The sequence below is a fragment of the Mustelus asterias genome, chromosome 15, assembly GCF_964213995.1.
Source record: "Mustelus asterias chromosome 15, sMusAst1.hap1.1, whole genome shotgun sequence".
In the NCBI taxonomy this organism is placed as follows: domain Eukaryota; kingdom Metazoa; phylum Chordata; class Chondrichthyes; order Carcharhiniformes; family Triakidae; genus Mustelus; species Mustelus asterias.
This window is the reverse complement of record NC_135815.1, coordinates 12240225-12256434: the sequence shown is the minus strand read 5'-3', so window position 1 is coordinate 12256434 and position 16210 is coordinate 12240225. Positions and strand designations below refer to the sequence as shown.

General features: G+C 48.4%; 1 protein-coding gene across 3 annotated transcripts in view; it reads left to right on the top strand.

The window, feature by feature from the left end:
• Positions 1 to 16210, top strand: part of smyd3 (SET and MYND domain containing 3) — a 738112-nt gene that overhangs the window by 612757 nt on the left and 109145 nt on the right. For 2 of the 3 annotated variants that reach the window (XM_078229519.1, XM_078229520.1), the window contains exons 7-8: positions 3067 to 3169; positions 9967 to 10077. In XM_078229519.1, coding sequence (XP_078085645.1) covers positions 3067 to 3169; positions 9967 to 10077 — 214 coding nt within the window. Of the gene's footprint in view, positions 1 to 3066; positions 3185 to 9966; positions 10078 to 16210 lie in introns of all 3 variants that reach the window. The other variant, XM_078229518.1, reaches the window with a different exon arrangement.

Genomic DNA, 16210 nt, shown 5'->3' with positions numbered 1-16210 from the left:
CTTCTCTATGAACGGTATGCTTTGTCTGTATAGCGCGCAAGAAACAATACTTCTCACTGTATGTTAATACATGTGACAATAATAAATCTAATCAGCTCAATAATATTTTGGTTGGCAGGCGCGCGCAAGGGTCAGAAGCGCGGCCCCACAACAGTTCAACATTATGGGGGTGAGCTCGGGGACTGGGTGACAAGTCAGTGGGGTAAACATCCACCCTATTAAATGTGCCCCCCTCCCTCCCCAAATGAAAGCTTGCCCGGTGGGGGCATGTGAACTGCAGCCAAAATTTGTGCATTTATATAGTACCTTCCAAAACCATCCCAAAGGGGCTGAAATACTTTTCAAGCGTAGTCACTGTTGCAACGTAGGGAATCCTCGGCCCACTTGAGCACAGCAAGGTCCCACAAAGTCACATGACAGCGATGAAATAAGCTCGCGGTGTTGGTCGAGGGATAAATATTCATATAAATAAATATTGCTCTTAGAAATAGCACCAGGGGATCTTTTACATTCATCAGAGTGTCAGCTAGGTCTGAGAGCGACTGGGATTCGGAAATAGAAACATAGAAAATAGGAGCAGGAGTAGGCCATTCAGCCCTTCGCGCCTGCTGTGCCATTCAACATGGCAGGTCTTCTATCTCAACACCATACTCCTGCTCTCTCCCCAAACCCCTCCAGAGTCCAGGAATCTATCTATTTCCTGCTTTAACCCATTCATTGATTCAGCCTCCAGAACGTTCTGTGGTAGAGAATTCCACAGGTTCACCACCCTTTGAGTGAAGACATTTCTCCTCATCTCGGTCCTAAATGGCCTACCCCGTGCCCTGAGTCTGTGGCCTCTTATAAGATCATAAGATATAAGAGCAGAACTAGGCCATTCGGCCCATCGAGTCTGCTCCGCCATGATAAATTTCTCAACCCCATTCTCCCACCTTTTCCCAGAAACTTTTGATTCCCTTACCAATCAAGAACCTATCTATCTCTGCCTTAAATGCACTCAAGACCTTCCATGGCAATGAATTCCACAGATTCACCACCCTCCGGCTGAAGAAATTCCTCCTCATCTCGGTTCTAAAAGGTCATCCCTTTACTCTGAGACTGTGCCCCCAGATTCTAGTCTCTCCTACTAATGCTAACATCTTCCCCATGTCCACTCTATCCAGGCCTTTCAGTATTCTGTGAGTTTCAATAAGATTCCCCCCCCTCATCTTTCTAAGCTCCATCGAGTACAGGCCCAAAGTCCTCAAACTCTCCTCACATGTCAAGCTTTTCATTCCTGGGATCATTCTCGTGAACCTCCTTTGGACCCTCGGCCAGCACATCCTTCCTTAGATACGGGGCCCAGAATTACTCACAATACTCCAAATGTGGTCTGATTATATTCATAGAATCATAGAATCCTGACGGTGCAGAAGGAGACCATTTGGCCCATCAAGTCTGCACTGACAACAATCCCATCCAGGCCCCATCCCCATAACCCCACTTATTTCCCCTGCTAATCCCCCTGACACCAGGGGACAATTTAGCATGGCCGATCCACCTAACCCGCACATCTTTAGATTGTGGGAGGAAAATGGAGCACCCAGAGGAAACCCACGCAGACACGGGGAGAACATGCGAACTCCACACAGACAGTGAGCCGAGACCGGAATTGAAGCTGGATTTCTGGCCCTGTGAGGCAGCAGTGCTAACCACTGTGCCACTGTGCCGTATATTGTATCTTGTTCCAGATACCCTACCCCTGCCCCCAACCAGAGACGTTGCAATGAGTTCCCTTCTCATTCTCCTCATTTCCAGTGAATACAGGTCCAGTCGACCTGATCTCTCCCCGTATGGTCATCCTGCCATCCCACGAATCAAGTCTGGTGAACCTTTGCCACACTCCCTCTGTGTTCTCCATTTTAATGAGTCTTGGAATTCACCAAGAATAGAAAAACTCCAAACAGATTGTCTAGACATATTTCTGAAGGTTCCACTTTCCACTTCTGGCTGAGTTCTCTGGTGGGTTGATTTCTCAAAACGGCTTTGATTATTCCTTCTCAAACCATCTGCTGATGCCCATCTTTGCCAGCCTTCCCTGCGCTACAACATTGAAGGGCTTTTTATCAAAACCCAAAACCCACCCTCCCGGCGACTCACCCATTTGCTTCGGAACGCGCTGGCTGCTGTCGTGGGTGCTTGGGAGTGGAACACAGGGATGAGAAGCTGCCAATTGGGCGGCAGGGTGGCACAGTGGTTAGCACTGCTGCCTCAGAGCTCCAGAGACCTGGGTTTGATTCCTGGCTTGGGGTCACTGTGTGGCGTTTTGATGTGGAGATGCCGGCATTGGACTGGGGTGGGCACAGTAGGAAGTCTCACAACACCAGGTTAAAGTCCCAACAGGTTTATTTGGTAGCACGAGCTTTCGCAGCGCTGCCCCTTCATCAGGTGAGTGGGCACTCAGCTGATGAAGGAGCGACACTCCGAAAGCTCGTGCTACCAAATAAGCCTGTTGGACTTTAACCTGGTGTCGTGAGACTTCTTACTGTGTGGAGTTTGCATGTTCTCCCCGTGTCTGCGCCGGTTTCCTCCCACAATCCAAAGATATGTGGATTAGGTTGATTGGCCATGCTAAATTGTCCCTTAGTGTCCCGGGATTAGCGGGGTAAATACGTGGGGTTACAGGGATAAAGCCTGGCTGGGATTGTTGTCGGTGCAGACCCGATGGGCCGAATGGCCTCCTCCTGCACTGTAGGGATTCTATGATTCTATAATTGCAAACTGACGGTTGGCGTTTGGTAGCGTGAGGATGATTAGCCTTATGATAATTTTCTTAGGACTTTAGAGAGAAAACAACAACTGATTTTAATTTTGACCTGGCAGTGAAAGTCCATTTATTTTGTGGAGATTAGTGGCTTCAGCCCAGCGTTGTGGCAGCCTTCTGATTTTGTGACATGTCAGAATTTTAAAGCGATCTGTCGGGGCATTTTGTACGATCACTACAGACACTGGCTTTTCCCGGATTCTGAAGGAAAGTGAGCATCGCCTGTCAGATTGAACTAACGTTAAGTGGTTATCTCTTTACAGCGTGTCTCTGCTGAACCATAGCTGCGATCCAAACTGTGTGATTGTCTTTGAAGGAAAACATCTCCGGCTGCATGCAGTTCGACAGATTGAAGTCGATGAGGAGGTAATTTGCTATAAGGTGATACCTACAAGCGAGATTTTCCAGCTTCACCTCCCCGTCCCCAGGATTGTCCAGCCCCGCTGGCAGTCAATGGGCTTTTAGCCGGATCTCCCGAGGTAGGCCCCACCACGATGCTACTGGAAGACCATGTCCAGTGCGTCGATTGGAGCTTGGTTGCTCATTGCTCCGTGTGTTCACCTGTCACCTCTGCACTCTCGGTCTGCCCTCGCCCCGATTTTAAAATTGTTTTCCTGTGCCTTAATCCCTTCATGGCCTTGCCACCCATGCCCATCCCCCAGCCCATCTCTGTCACCTCCAACAACTCTGCCCATCTCCAACTCCAGCCTGCTGGTGTCATGACTTGGACGAGGCCCATGAGGTTGGCCGGCCTCTTGGAGTATGAGATCCCTGATTGAGACCATGATTGCCTGCCCAATCAGGGAGCCTCAGCAGTATATAAATATGGGAGAGTCAGGTCCACTGGCACTCTGGATTCTGACTGTACCTGAAACACTCTAGGGGCTGAATAGAGTTTGTAAATAGACAGAATCTGGTGAAGGGACACCTGCTTCTGAGGAGTTACTTCACCTGGCACATCCTTTCAATTTCTTTCCTTCCGCCTGTGTGGGCCAGGCCTTCATTTAGGCCTCAATTGACATTTGGCATTTAGTACAACAACAACTTGTATTATCTAAAAGACGCTATATAAATACAAGATGTCAAGGAGCTCCAGAGAATTGTTACGAAGCACTTTTTTGATTTGATTTGGTTTATTATTGTCACATGTATTAGTACACAGTGAAAAGTATTGTTTCTTGCGCGCTATACAGACAAAGCATACCGTTCATAGAGAAGGAAAGAAGAGGGTGCAGAATGTAGTGTTACAGTCATGAGCAGGGTGTAGAGAAAGATCAACTTAATACGAGGTAGGTCCATTCAAAAGTCTGATGGCAGCAGGGAAGAAGCTGTTCTTGAGTTGGTTGGTACGTGACCTCAGACTTTTGTCTCTTTTTCCTGATGGAAGAAGGTGGAAGAGAGAATGTCGGGGGTGTGTGGGGGTCCTTGATTATGCTGGCTGCTTTTCCGAGGCAGTGGGAAGTGTTGATGGAGTCGGTGGATGGGAGGCTGGTTTGTGTGATGGACTGGGTACTTTTTATGGATACTGCGCCATTGTAAGGAGATGTTGGGGCAAATAACCAAAACCAGAGATGGGTTTTATGGAGCATCTTAAAGGGGGAAAGAGAGTTGGAGAAGTTTACAGAGGGAAATCCAGGCCTTGGGATGAAGGCTTGAAGATAATTCTTTGAAAGCACAGTGATTCAGCGGATAGCCAGCACACTCTGACACCCTGTGAAACGCTCAGATTCACCATATGTCCAGGAGGGGTTGTGGAATCACTCCATAGTTTGAGGGTTTGGGATCGTTAGGCAGTTTATCTCCTTCACTTCCTTTGACCTCAATGAGATTCTGGCTTGCAGTGAGGAGCAGTGTGATTAAAATGATCAAATTACTCTTCTCACTTTATAGGAGTAGACATTTGATTTAAATGAGTGTCACAGGGGAATAGTCCACATTACCCTGTGAAAGGCCCGCTCTTTCCAATTCTGCTTTTACCATACAGGCCACCTTTCACTATCTCTGCTATAACACTTTAGTTTACATTGTCAGTGGCTCCCACACCGATATACAACCCATATCTCGCACATCCTTTGGAATAAACCCGCCTTTGTTTTACAATCTGGCTTTTTGTTTATTTGGTGGGTGCCGAGAATAGGTTATGGAGAGGTTTTATGTTATTTGTGTTAAATGCTAATAGTTTTTTTCATGTGGTTGTTATCTCTGAAGCTTAAGCTTCAGGTCAAAGTTCTAGGAGTGTGTGTGAGCATGCGTGTGTGTGTGTGTCTGTATGTTACTATGTGCGTATGCACATTAGTGTGTGCATGTACATGTTAATGCGTATGTGTTTGTTTACGTGTGTTTGAGTATGCATGCATGTTGTGTGTGTGTGCACATATGTATGTTGCATGCATGTGGTGTGTGTTTGAGTGTTTGTGGGTTGTTTGCTGCATGTGTGTGTGTTGCATGTGTGTAGTATGTGAATTTGTGTGTTAGTGCATGTATGTGTGGTGCATGTGTGCGTTGCCTGTGAGTGGTGTTTACATGTGTGTGTGTTTACGTGTGTACGTTTACCTGTGTGTGTGTACAGGTGTGTGTGTCTGTGTTGCTTGTGTTTGTGTATCTGTCTGTGTGTGTGTGTATACGTGTGTGTGTATATGTGTTTGTACATGTGTATGAGTGGGTGTGTTTGTGTGTTTGTGCACATGTGTGTGCATGTGTGTGTGTGCATGTGTGTGTGTCAGATGAAGCAGCCATCCCACCCCCCTGTACATGACCCAGTGATGTTTGAAACATCTCATTTGGTTTGTTTGAAGGTAAATAAATGCTGTAGCAGTCAAGGTGAAAAGCTTTTCACTCTCAATGCTTCACCTTTAATGTCTTCAGAGGCTTTTGTGTGTTAGACATGAAATATAAACAGTGACTCAATCATTTAACCATGGGCCCTGTTACAATAATGGTCACTACCACACCATCACCATTAAACCCCTACATCCCACTGCGACCAGTCAGGGAAGTGTGTTTCATAGAAACACAATAGAATCATATTGCACAGAAGGAGACCATTTGGCCCATTGTGCATAGGACAGCTCTCTGAAATTGCTATCTGATTAATCCCACTGTCATCTCAGCGAGTCTCAGCTGTGACCTGTCAAAGACCCCCACGTCCTTCCTGAAGTGAGGTGAGCAGATCTGAACGCGATACTCCAGCTTTGCCGTGGTCCTCCTGGGGTGATGGCAAAACCCGAAAATTGTGATGGACTCTAAAAGCATTGTGAACCTTGCTTCCGTTCACTTCTGATCTCCAAATCCCTTGTTTTCAGTGTACCCAAACAGGCGCAGGAGTGTGGCAACTGGGGGATTTTCACAGTAACTTCATAGAATCCTGCAGTGCAGAAGGAGGCCATTTGGCCCATCGAGTCTGCACCAATCACAATTCCATCCAGGCCCTTTCCCCACAACTCCATGCATTTACCCTGAAACTAAGGGGCAATTTAGCATGGCCAACCCACCTAACCCGCACGTCTTTGGACTGTGGGAGGAAACCGGAGCACCCGGAGGAAACCCACGCAGACACGGGGAGAACGTGCAAACTCCACACAGACAGTGACCCAAGCCGGGAATTGAACCCGGGTCCCTGGCGCTGTGAGGCAGCAGTGCCAACCACTGTGCCATCGTGCCGCCCTAAATGTAAGCCTACTTGTGACTAATGAATAAATGTTTTTTTACTGGGTGAGAAAGAAGGTGACAGCTGAGACTCTTCGGAAAGGTCCCAGGGATGTTAGCAGCAAAGTAAGGGCTGGAGAAGCTGGGTTTGTTCTCCTCTGGGGAAAGGAGACTGAGGGGAGATTTGTACCAGATTGTGACAGGTTTAGATAAGGTGGATAAAGAGAAGCCCTTCCCATGGACTGATTGTACAAGGACTATGGGTCACAGATTTAAGATGTTGGCTTCTCACCCACTGTCCCTATCACCCTCCCTTTAATGCTCCAGCAGAATATCCATGTGGTCTTTGAAGTGACCGTTGTTATCGTGATAACAATGTGCTCGGTGGCAGAGAGCCAGGCGTTCCTCCATTCAGTCAAAGGCAAAGTGAACCTTCCTCTACCTGGCCGTGTGTTAGAACACACACGGGACGTACAATATGATGAGAAGCTGACGGACAAACTCACAAACAGTTTAATAGCTGCTCACAGCGGTATCTCAGCCATTGCTTTTTGAACTTTTACAGCCCTAGTTATGAATGCAATCGACGCTGATATTGCAACAGTGAACACCTCCGGTTTTGACTGACCTTGTGTTCACCTTTCGCCACAACCGCGGCAAAGTGTGAAATCTTTCACTGAGGCCCAACGAGAGCAATCTGAAAGCTGGGCGTGTAGGAAACCACCCCCCGCCCCCCCTCTCCCCCCCCCCACCCCCCCCTCTCCCCCCCCCTCTCCCCCCCGCCCCCCCCACCACCACCCTCTCCCTCCCCCTCTCCCCCCAGCACAGTGATCTGTTAAAGAGCTGAGACCCAGTCCGGTTCTTCCCTACGCTGGGTATATTTGTTTAAGAAGCACAACCTGCATTTATTCAGTCCCTTTCAAGACCTCGGGACGTTCCAGAGCACATCACTGAAGTGCAGACAACACGGTGACACAGTGGTTAGCACTGCTGCCTCTCAGCGCCAGGGACCCGGGTTCGATTCCCGGTTTGGGTCACTGTCTGTGTGGAGTTTGCACGTTCTCCCCGTGTCTGCGTGGGTTTCCTCCGGGTGCTCCGGTTTCCTCCCACACTTTGAAAGATGCCGCTGGTTAGGGGCATTGGCCATGCTAAATTCTCCCTCAGTGTACCCGAACAGGCGCTGGATTGTGACGACTCGGGGATTTTCACAGTAACTTCATTGCAGTGTTAATGTAAGCCTACTTGTGACTAATAAATAAACTTATAAATAAACTTAAACTTAACTTAGACATTGCTGTAAAGTAGGAAACCCAGCAAACTGAGCGGCATGGTGGTTAGCGCTGCTGCCTCACAGTGCCAGGGACCCAGGTTTGATTCCGACCACGGGTCACTGTCTGTGTGGAGCTTGCACGTTCTCCCCGTATCCGCGTGGGTTTCCTCCGGGTGCTCCAGTTTTCTCCCAATCTAAAGATGTGCGGTTAGGTTGATTGGCCATGATAAATTGCCCCTTAGTGTCGGGGGGGTGTTAGGAGGGTAAATAATTGGAGTTATGGTGATAGTGCCTGGGTGGGATTGTTGTCAGTATAGGCGTGATGGGCCAAATGGCCTCCTTCTGCACTGTAGAGATTCTATGATTCTATGAAATTGCCACAAATAGAAAAGTTTCGCTCTGGTAATTTAAAGTCACATAACTCTGATATCGCCACCTGTTTAAGAAAGAAAATCCATGGTGCTGTTGGATGAGACATTAAATGTGAGGCCTTCTCCACCTGCTCGGGTGCATACAAAAGATCCCACGGCACTATTTTGGAGAAGAGCATTGGTGTTATCCCAGGTCCTGGCTGGTATTTATCCCTTAACAGCACAAAAACAGATTATCCGGTGCTATTTCACATCCCATGAAATTGGGTGGGGTCTGGAATACACAGCCTGGAAGTGTGGCAGGACAGCGACAGTGAAGGAACGGGGATATATTTCCAAATCCGGATGGTGAGTGGCTTGGAGGGAGACCTGCATATGGTAGTGTTCCCAGATATCTGCTGCTCCTGTCCTTCTGTAATTCTGGAAGGTGCTGCCGAAGGAACCTTGGTGAGTTCTTGCGGTGCATCTTGTAGATGGTACATATGGCTGTCACTGTCCTTCGGTGGTAGAGGAATTGAATGTTTGTAGATGTGGAGCCAATCAAGCGGGGCTGCTTTGTCCTGGATGGTGTCGAGCTTTTTGAGTGTTGTTGGAGCTGCACCATCCAGGCAAGTGGGGAGTATTCCATCACACTCCTAACTTGTGCCTTGTAGATGGTGGACAGGCTCTGGGGGAGTCAGGAGGTGAGTTACTCGCCGCAGTATTCCTAGCCTCTGACCTGCTCTTGTGGCCACTGTGTGGTGAGTCCAGTTGAGTTTCTGGTCAATGGTAACCGCCCGGAATGTTGATAGCGAGGGATTCAGCAATGGCAATGCCATTGAATGTCATGGGGCGATGTTTAGATGCTCTCTTATTGGAGATGGTCATTGTCTGGTACTTGAGTGGTACGAATATTACTTTTTTCGTGCAATCCTAACAATCTCACTGAGGAACAGCTGTCTGAGGAATGTAAACCTACCTTGGTCCTGTAGGTAGTGCTGGGATTTGGGATACGCCATGTTATTGGGGCAGATGGTCCAGATTACTGGTTGCTGTGGTGATTTGTGCGTTAGCCTTGCATATGCAGCATTGTAACTGAAGGCTCATTGATTTTACAAGGATGACCATCACATCTGGCAAGTCCAGGTATCTTCATTGGCTGTCAAGTACCTTGGGACATCTTGAGGGGCGAATTTGTTCCTTTTCTTTCCTCCCTCTGCCCCAGATATCCGTACTTGGAGACATGCAGAGCAATCTGAGGAGGCTCCTCGATGCTATTTCACCCTGGGAGATTGCTGGCAATGACACTTTGGGATATGGTATTACATAGAAACATAGAAACATAGAAGATAGGAGCAGGAGGAGGCCATTCGGCCCTTCGAGCCTCCTTTGCCATTCATCACGGTCACGGCTGATCGTCCAATTTATTAGCCTAATCCCGCTTTCTCCCCATAACCTTTGATCCCATTTGCCCCAAGTGCTATATCCAGCCACCTCTTGAATACTGTTGAATATTTTTGGGAGTCTCGCACTTCCGTGGGTCTCACCAACTGGCCCGGTCTCCACTCAGAGTTAAATGTGCGGAAAGAATCAAGATGAGTGGTTGAGAAAAGCCAGGGAGGCTTCAGTTTGAGTTGCGGTCCTCTGGGAGCCCGGTCTTAGATAGAAAAACAAGTGTGCTTAATGAGTGAACATAACTTCCAACAGATAGACGGTAATCTCACACTCCCCCCAAGCTCCCAAAACACTACGACACTTAGAGGACAAGATGTCACCTTGCAGATGTAAGGCAGGACCTTGACAACTAACGCTGACTGGAAAGTTTTGCTTTAGATGAGAGAGATTGTTAGTTATTAATGTTTTCAGCCTAATCATTCATTGTTTCTTCCACCCATCAGCTGACGGTCAGTTACATTGATGTCATGGCAACAAGCCAAGATCGGAGGAGACAGCTAACGAAGCAGTACTGCTTTGCCTGTGATTGCAAACGCTGTGAGATGGCAGACAAGGTTTGTTATGTCTGAATTACTCGGGGAGTCAGGCTGTGTCAAGGTTCCCATTTTTGCCTTTCACCCAGCGCTTCAGGTAATTCCATTTGAAGGACGCTTCCCCTGTTCCTTTGTCTCCAACGTCTTGATGTGTTAAAAATCCCAGCACTCACTCAAGAATGTTTATTGCAGTGGCTCCCGGGTTCAATTCCTTTGGAGAAGCGAGAGGCTAGAGCAGGTTGTGGTGACCGGGGAGGAGATTGGGGGCTGGACTTCCCGGCCGCGCTCGCTCCAAGGCTGGAAAATCCCACCCGAGGTCAATGGACCTTTGCATGGTCACCCGCGCCCCCCCCCCCCCCCCCCCACCCACCCCCGCCCCCACCCCGCCCCCACCTACTGGTGGGCGGGACAGGAAACTTCTTCCCACGGTGTTGCAGTGGGTTCGGAGGAAGGGATTTTAAAGGGTCACCAAAGAAGCGGCTTCGAATCCAGCACAGGTTGATGTGTGAAAGTCTCTCTCTCTCTCATTCTCACTCTCTCTCTCATTGTCTCTCTCTCTTTCTCGCTCTCTCCCGCTCTGTCTCTCTCTCTCTGTCTCGCTCTCCCTCTCGCTCTCTCTCTCACTGTCTCTCTCTCTCTCTCTCTTCCTCTCTCTCTCTCTCTCTCGCTCTGTCTCTCGCTCTGTCTCGCTCTGTCTCGCTCTCTCTCTCGCTCTCTGTCTCTTCCTCTCATTGTCTCTTTCTCTCGCTCGCCCTCTCTCTCGCTCTCCATCTCTCGCTCTCCCTCTCACACTCTCTCACTGTCTCTCGCTCTCTCTCGCTCTCGCTCTCTCTCTCGCTCTCTCTCTCTCTCTCTCTCCCTCTCTCTCACTTTCTGTCTCTCGCTCGCTCTCTCTCTCACTCTGTCTCGCTCTCTCTCTCTCTTTCCCCTTGCTGAGTGTAGGCATTTGATGTTCTGTCAGCTGTGGCTCAGTGAATAACACCCTCACCTCTGACTCAAAAGATTGCATGTTCAAATCCCACTCCAGAGACTCGAGTATAAAAACCTAGTCTGCTGCCCCGGTGCAGTACTGAGAGTGCCACACTGTCAGCAACTCCTAGGTGGGAGGGGCAAGATTTAAAGGAGATGTATGAGGCCAGTTTTTTTACACAGAGGGTGGTGGGTGCCTGGAACTCGCTGCCGGGGGAGGTAGTGGAAGCAGATACGGCAGTGACTTTTAAGGGGCATCTGGGCAAATACATGAATAGGATGGGAATGGAGGGATTTGGTCCCCGGAAGGGTAGGAGGTTTTAGTTCAGACGGACAGCATGTTCGGTGGAGGTTTGGAGGGCCGAAGGGCCTGTTCCTGTGCTGTAATTTTCTTTGTTCTTTGTTCAATGCCATCTTTCGGATGAGAAACACCTTGGGGCCGGGAGGATGATCCCGGGGATGGAGGGACTGACGTGAGGAAAGATTAAACAGGTTGTGTCTGTACTCCTGGGAGTTCAGAAGAATGAGAGGGGATATGGTCGAAATATAGAAATATAGACAATAATAAATCAGATCAAAGACTGTGGTTCAAGGCCAACTCCACAAACCTGAGCCTATAATCTAGGTTGGGACTTCTGTGCAGTACTGAGAGAGTGCTGCACTGTCAAAGGTGCTGTCTTTCAGGTGTGATATTAAACACCTGCCATCACAGGTGGATGTCAAATATCCAACTGCACCAGCTGGAGGGCCAGGATACAAAAGTCTGAGGTCATGCACCAACTCAAGAACAGCTTCTTCCCTGCTGCCATCAAACTTTTGAATGGACCTACCTCGCACTAAGTTGATCTTTCTCTACACCCTAGCTATGACTGTAACACTACATTCTGCACTCTGTCCTTTCCTTCTCTATGAACGGTATGCTTTGTCTGTAGAGCGCGCAGGAAACAGTACTTTTCACTGTATACATGTGACAATAATAAATCAAATCAAAAGATTGTTCGATGGTTGGACGGGGTAAACGTTGGGAGAATGTTCCCACTCATGACAGACAGCGTGGTTTTGTAAGAGGGAGGTCGTGCCTTACAAATTTGGTGGAGTTTTTTGAGGAAGTGACAAAAACGGTTGATGAAGGAAGGGCCGTGGATGTCGTCTATGTGGATTTCAGTAAGGCATTTGACAAAGTCCCACATGGCAGGTTGGTTAAGAAGGTTAAGGCTCATGGGATACAAGGAGAAGTGGCTAGATGGGTGGAGAACTGGCTTGGCCATAGGAGACAGAGGGTAGTGGTCGAAGGGTCTTTTTCCGGCTGGAGGTCTGTGACCAGTGGTGTTCCGCAGGGCTCTGTACTGGGACCTCTGCTATTTGTGATATATATAAATGATTTGGAAGAAGGTGTAACTGGTGTAATCAGCAAGTTTGCGGATGACACGAAGATGGCTGGAATTGCGGATAGCGAAGAGCATTGTCGGGCAATACAGCAGGATATAGATAGGCTGGAAAATTGGGCGGAGAGGTGGCAGATGGAATTAATCCGGATAAATGCGAAGTGATGCATTTTGGAAGAAATAATGTAGGGAGGAGTTATACAATAAATGGCAGAGTCATCAGGAGTATAGAAACACAGAGGGACCTAGGTGTGCAAGTCCACAAATCCTTGAAGGTGGCAACACAGGTGGAGAAGGTGGTGAAGAAGGCATATGGTATGCTTGCCTTTATAGGACGGGGTATAGAGTATAAAAGCTGGAGTCTGATGATGCAGCTGTATAGAACGCTGGTTAGGCCACATTTGGAGTACTGCGTCCAGTTCTGGTCGCCGCACTACCAGAAGGACGTGGAGGCATTGGAGAGAGTGCAGAGAAGGTTTACCAGGATGTTGCCTGGTATGGAGGGTCTTAGCTATGAGGAGAGATTGGGTAGACTGGGGTTGTTCTCCTTGGAAAGAAGGAGAATGAGGGGAGATCTAATAGAGGTATACAAGATTATGAAGGGTATAGATAGGGTGAACAGTGGGAAGCTTTTTCCCAGGTCGGAGGTGACGATCACGAGGGGTCACGGGCTCAAGCTGAGAGGGGCGAAGTATAACTCAAGACATCAGAGGGACGTTTTTTTACACAGAGGGTGGTGGGGGCCTGGAATGCGCTGCCAAGTAGGGTGGTGGAGGCAGGCACGCTGACATCGTTTAAGACTTACCTGGATAGTCACATGAGCAGCCTGGGAATGGAGGGATACAAACGATTGGTCTAGTTGGACCAAGGAGCGGCACAGGCTTGGAGGGCCGAAGGGCCTGTTTCCTGTGCTGTACTGTTCTTTGTTCTTTGTTCATGGGAGAGTGTGGGACCAGAGGGCATTGTTGCAGAATAAGGGGGTGCTCATTTAAGATGGATTTGAGGAAAAATGTCTTCTCTCAGAGAGTGGTGAACCTTTGGAATTCTTTACCCCAGGAAGCTGTGGGAGCCGAGTTCTTGAACATTTTTAAGGCTGGAAATGATAGGTTTTTAATCAGTTGGGGAATTAAGGGTATGGAGAGTAGGAAGGAAAGTGGACTCAGTGTGTGTTAGATCAGCCGTGATCTTATCAAATGTCAGAGCAGCTCGAGGGGCTGAATGGCCTACTCCTGCTCCTATTTCTTATGGTCTTGGCCGTTGATTGTGAAAGATGGTGGATAAACGGGGGTCATTCTCCTCTTTCTAAAAAGCCCCCACAACACAAAGAAAAGCAGGGAAATTCCCCCTGCCGTCCTGGCCAACATTCATCCCTCCATCAACACTGCCGCAAATTGATCATGTTGCTCTTTGTGGGAGCTTGCTGTGCACAAATGGGCTGCCGCGTTTGCCTCAACGTAGCAGTGGCTGCCCTTCTGGATACAAGGATCAGAAGCAGGAGTAGGCCACTCGGGCCCGTCGAGCCTGCTACACTATTCAATAAGATCATGACTGAACTGAGATGATTGTGACCTCAACTACACCCACCACCCACCCCCCCCCCACCCCTGGTTACCCTTCACTCCTGTGTTGATGAAAAACCCTGGCTAACTCAGCCTCGAATATATTCAACGGCCCAGCCCCTGCGGCCTGTTGGGGGAATGAATTCCACACACTTGACAAACCTCATGGAGAAAAACAGATTCTCCTCATCTGCATCTTAAATGAGACACCCTTCATTTTTAAACTGTGTCCCCTGGTTCTGGACCTCTCCACAAAGGAAGGGGGAGACATCCCCTCGGGATCTTCAATGTTTCAATAGGTTCACCTCTCAATCTTCTAAACTCCAATGGGTACAGGCCCTACCTGCCCCAACTATCCTCACTGGACGACCCCGACATCCCAGGGATCAATAGAGTGAACCTTCCCTCACTGCTTCCACTGCAATTATATCCTTTCTTCAGGAGACACGAACTGTACAGTATTCCAGATGTGGTCTCACCAGCTGTTGTAACACTTTCCGTGCTTTTATATTCCACTCCGCTAGCAATGAACGCCAACATTCCATTTGCCTTCCTAATCGCCTGCCGTACCTGTATGCTAGCTTTTTCTGATTTATGTCCGAGGGTTACACTGTACCATTCAGCTCTGCAATATCACTTCATTCAAACAGAAGTGGGCTTTGTAAGGTGCTTTGAGGCATTCTGAGGTCAGAAAGGTACCGATACCGCTTGTCATATGAGGAACGGTTGAGGACCCTGGGTCTGTACTCCTTGGAGTTTAGAAGGATGAGGGGGGGGATCTTATTGAAACTTACACGATACCGCGAGGCCTGGAGAGAGTGGACGTGGAGAGGATGTTTCCACTAGTAGGAAACACTAGAACCAGAGGGCACAACCTCAGGCTAAAGGGACGATCCTTTAAAACAGAGATGCGGAGGAATTTCTTCACCCAGAGAATCTGTGGAACTCTTTGCCGCAGAAGGCTGTGGAGGCCGGGTCATTGAGTGTCTTTAAGACAGAGATAGATAGGTTCTTGATTGATAAGGGGATCAGGGGTTATGGGGAAAAGGCAGGAGAATGGGGATGAGAAAAAAAATCAGTCACGATTGAATGGCGGAGCAGATTCGATGGGCCGAGTGGCCTAATTCTGCTCCTATATCTTATGGTCTTATGGTAAAGGTGCTGTATAGATGTAAGTACTTTTTTTTTTCCTGTGTGGAATGATTCCGGAAACGTTTCCGCTCAGTTCATGCTGGGCATTATCCTGCAGTGCAGCACAGGATCACAGAATTGTCACAGTGCAGGAGGAGGCCATTTGGCCCATCATGTGTGCACCGGCTCTCCAGATGAGCATCATAACTTAGTGCCGTTCCCCTGCCTTTCCCCCTACCCCTGCACGTTGTTTCTATCCAAGTAATCATCCAATGCCCTCGACAATGACTCGATTAAACCTGTCCCCCACCATTCTCCCAGGCACAGCATTCCACATCCCAACCACTCATTCTGTGAAAAGATTTTTTCTCACAACATGTTTGCTTCTTTTACAAATCGCTTTAAATCTGTGCCCTCTCGTTCTTGATCCTTTTGTGAGGGGGGACAGTTTCTCCCTCTCTACTCTGTCCAGCCCTCTCACAATTTTGAACATTACTATCAAATCTTCTCTTAACTGTCTTCTCTCCAAGGAAACAGTCTCCACCTCTCCAATCTATCCTCATAACTGAAGTTTCTTGTCCCAGGAACTATTCTTGTAAATCTCTTCTGCGCTCTCTCCAATGGATTCACATCCTTCCTATACTGTGGTGTCCAGAACTGTACACAATATTTTTTTTATTCATTCATGGGACATGGGTGTCGCTGGCTGGCCAGCATTTATTGCCCATCCCTAGTTGCCCTTGGAGGGCATTTGAGAGTCAACCACATTGGCTGTGGCTCTGGAGTCACATGTAGGCCAGAACGGGTGAGGACGGCAGATTTCCTTCCCTAAGGAACGTTAGTGAACCAGATGGGTTTTTCCGACAATCGACAATGGTTTCGTGGTCATCAGTAGATTCTTAATTCCAGATTTTTAAAATTGATTTCAAATTCCACCATCTGCCGTGGCGGGATTCGAACCCGGGTCCCCCAGAACATTAGCTGAGTTTGTGGATTAATATTCTAGTGACAATAGCACTAGGCCACCTCCTTCCCAATATTCCACCATGCATCAATGTGTGTTAAAACAGGCGGGAGAAGTGATATACTAGCTGTCTCTTGTCGTGGAGA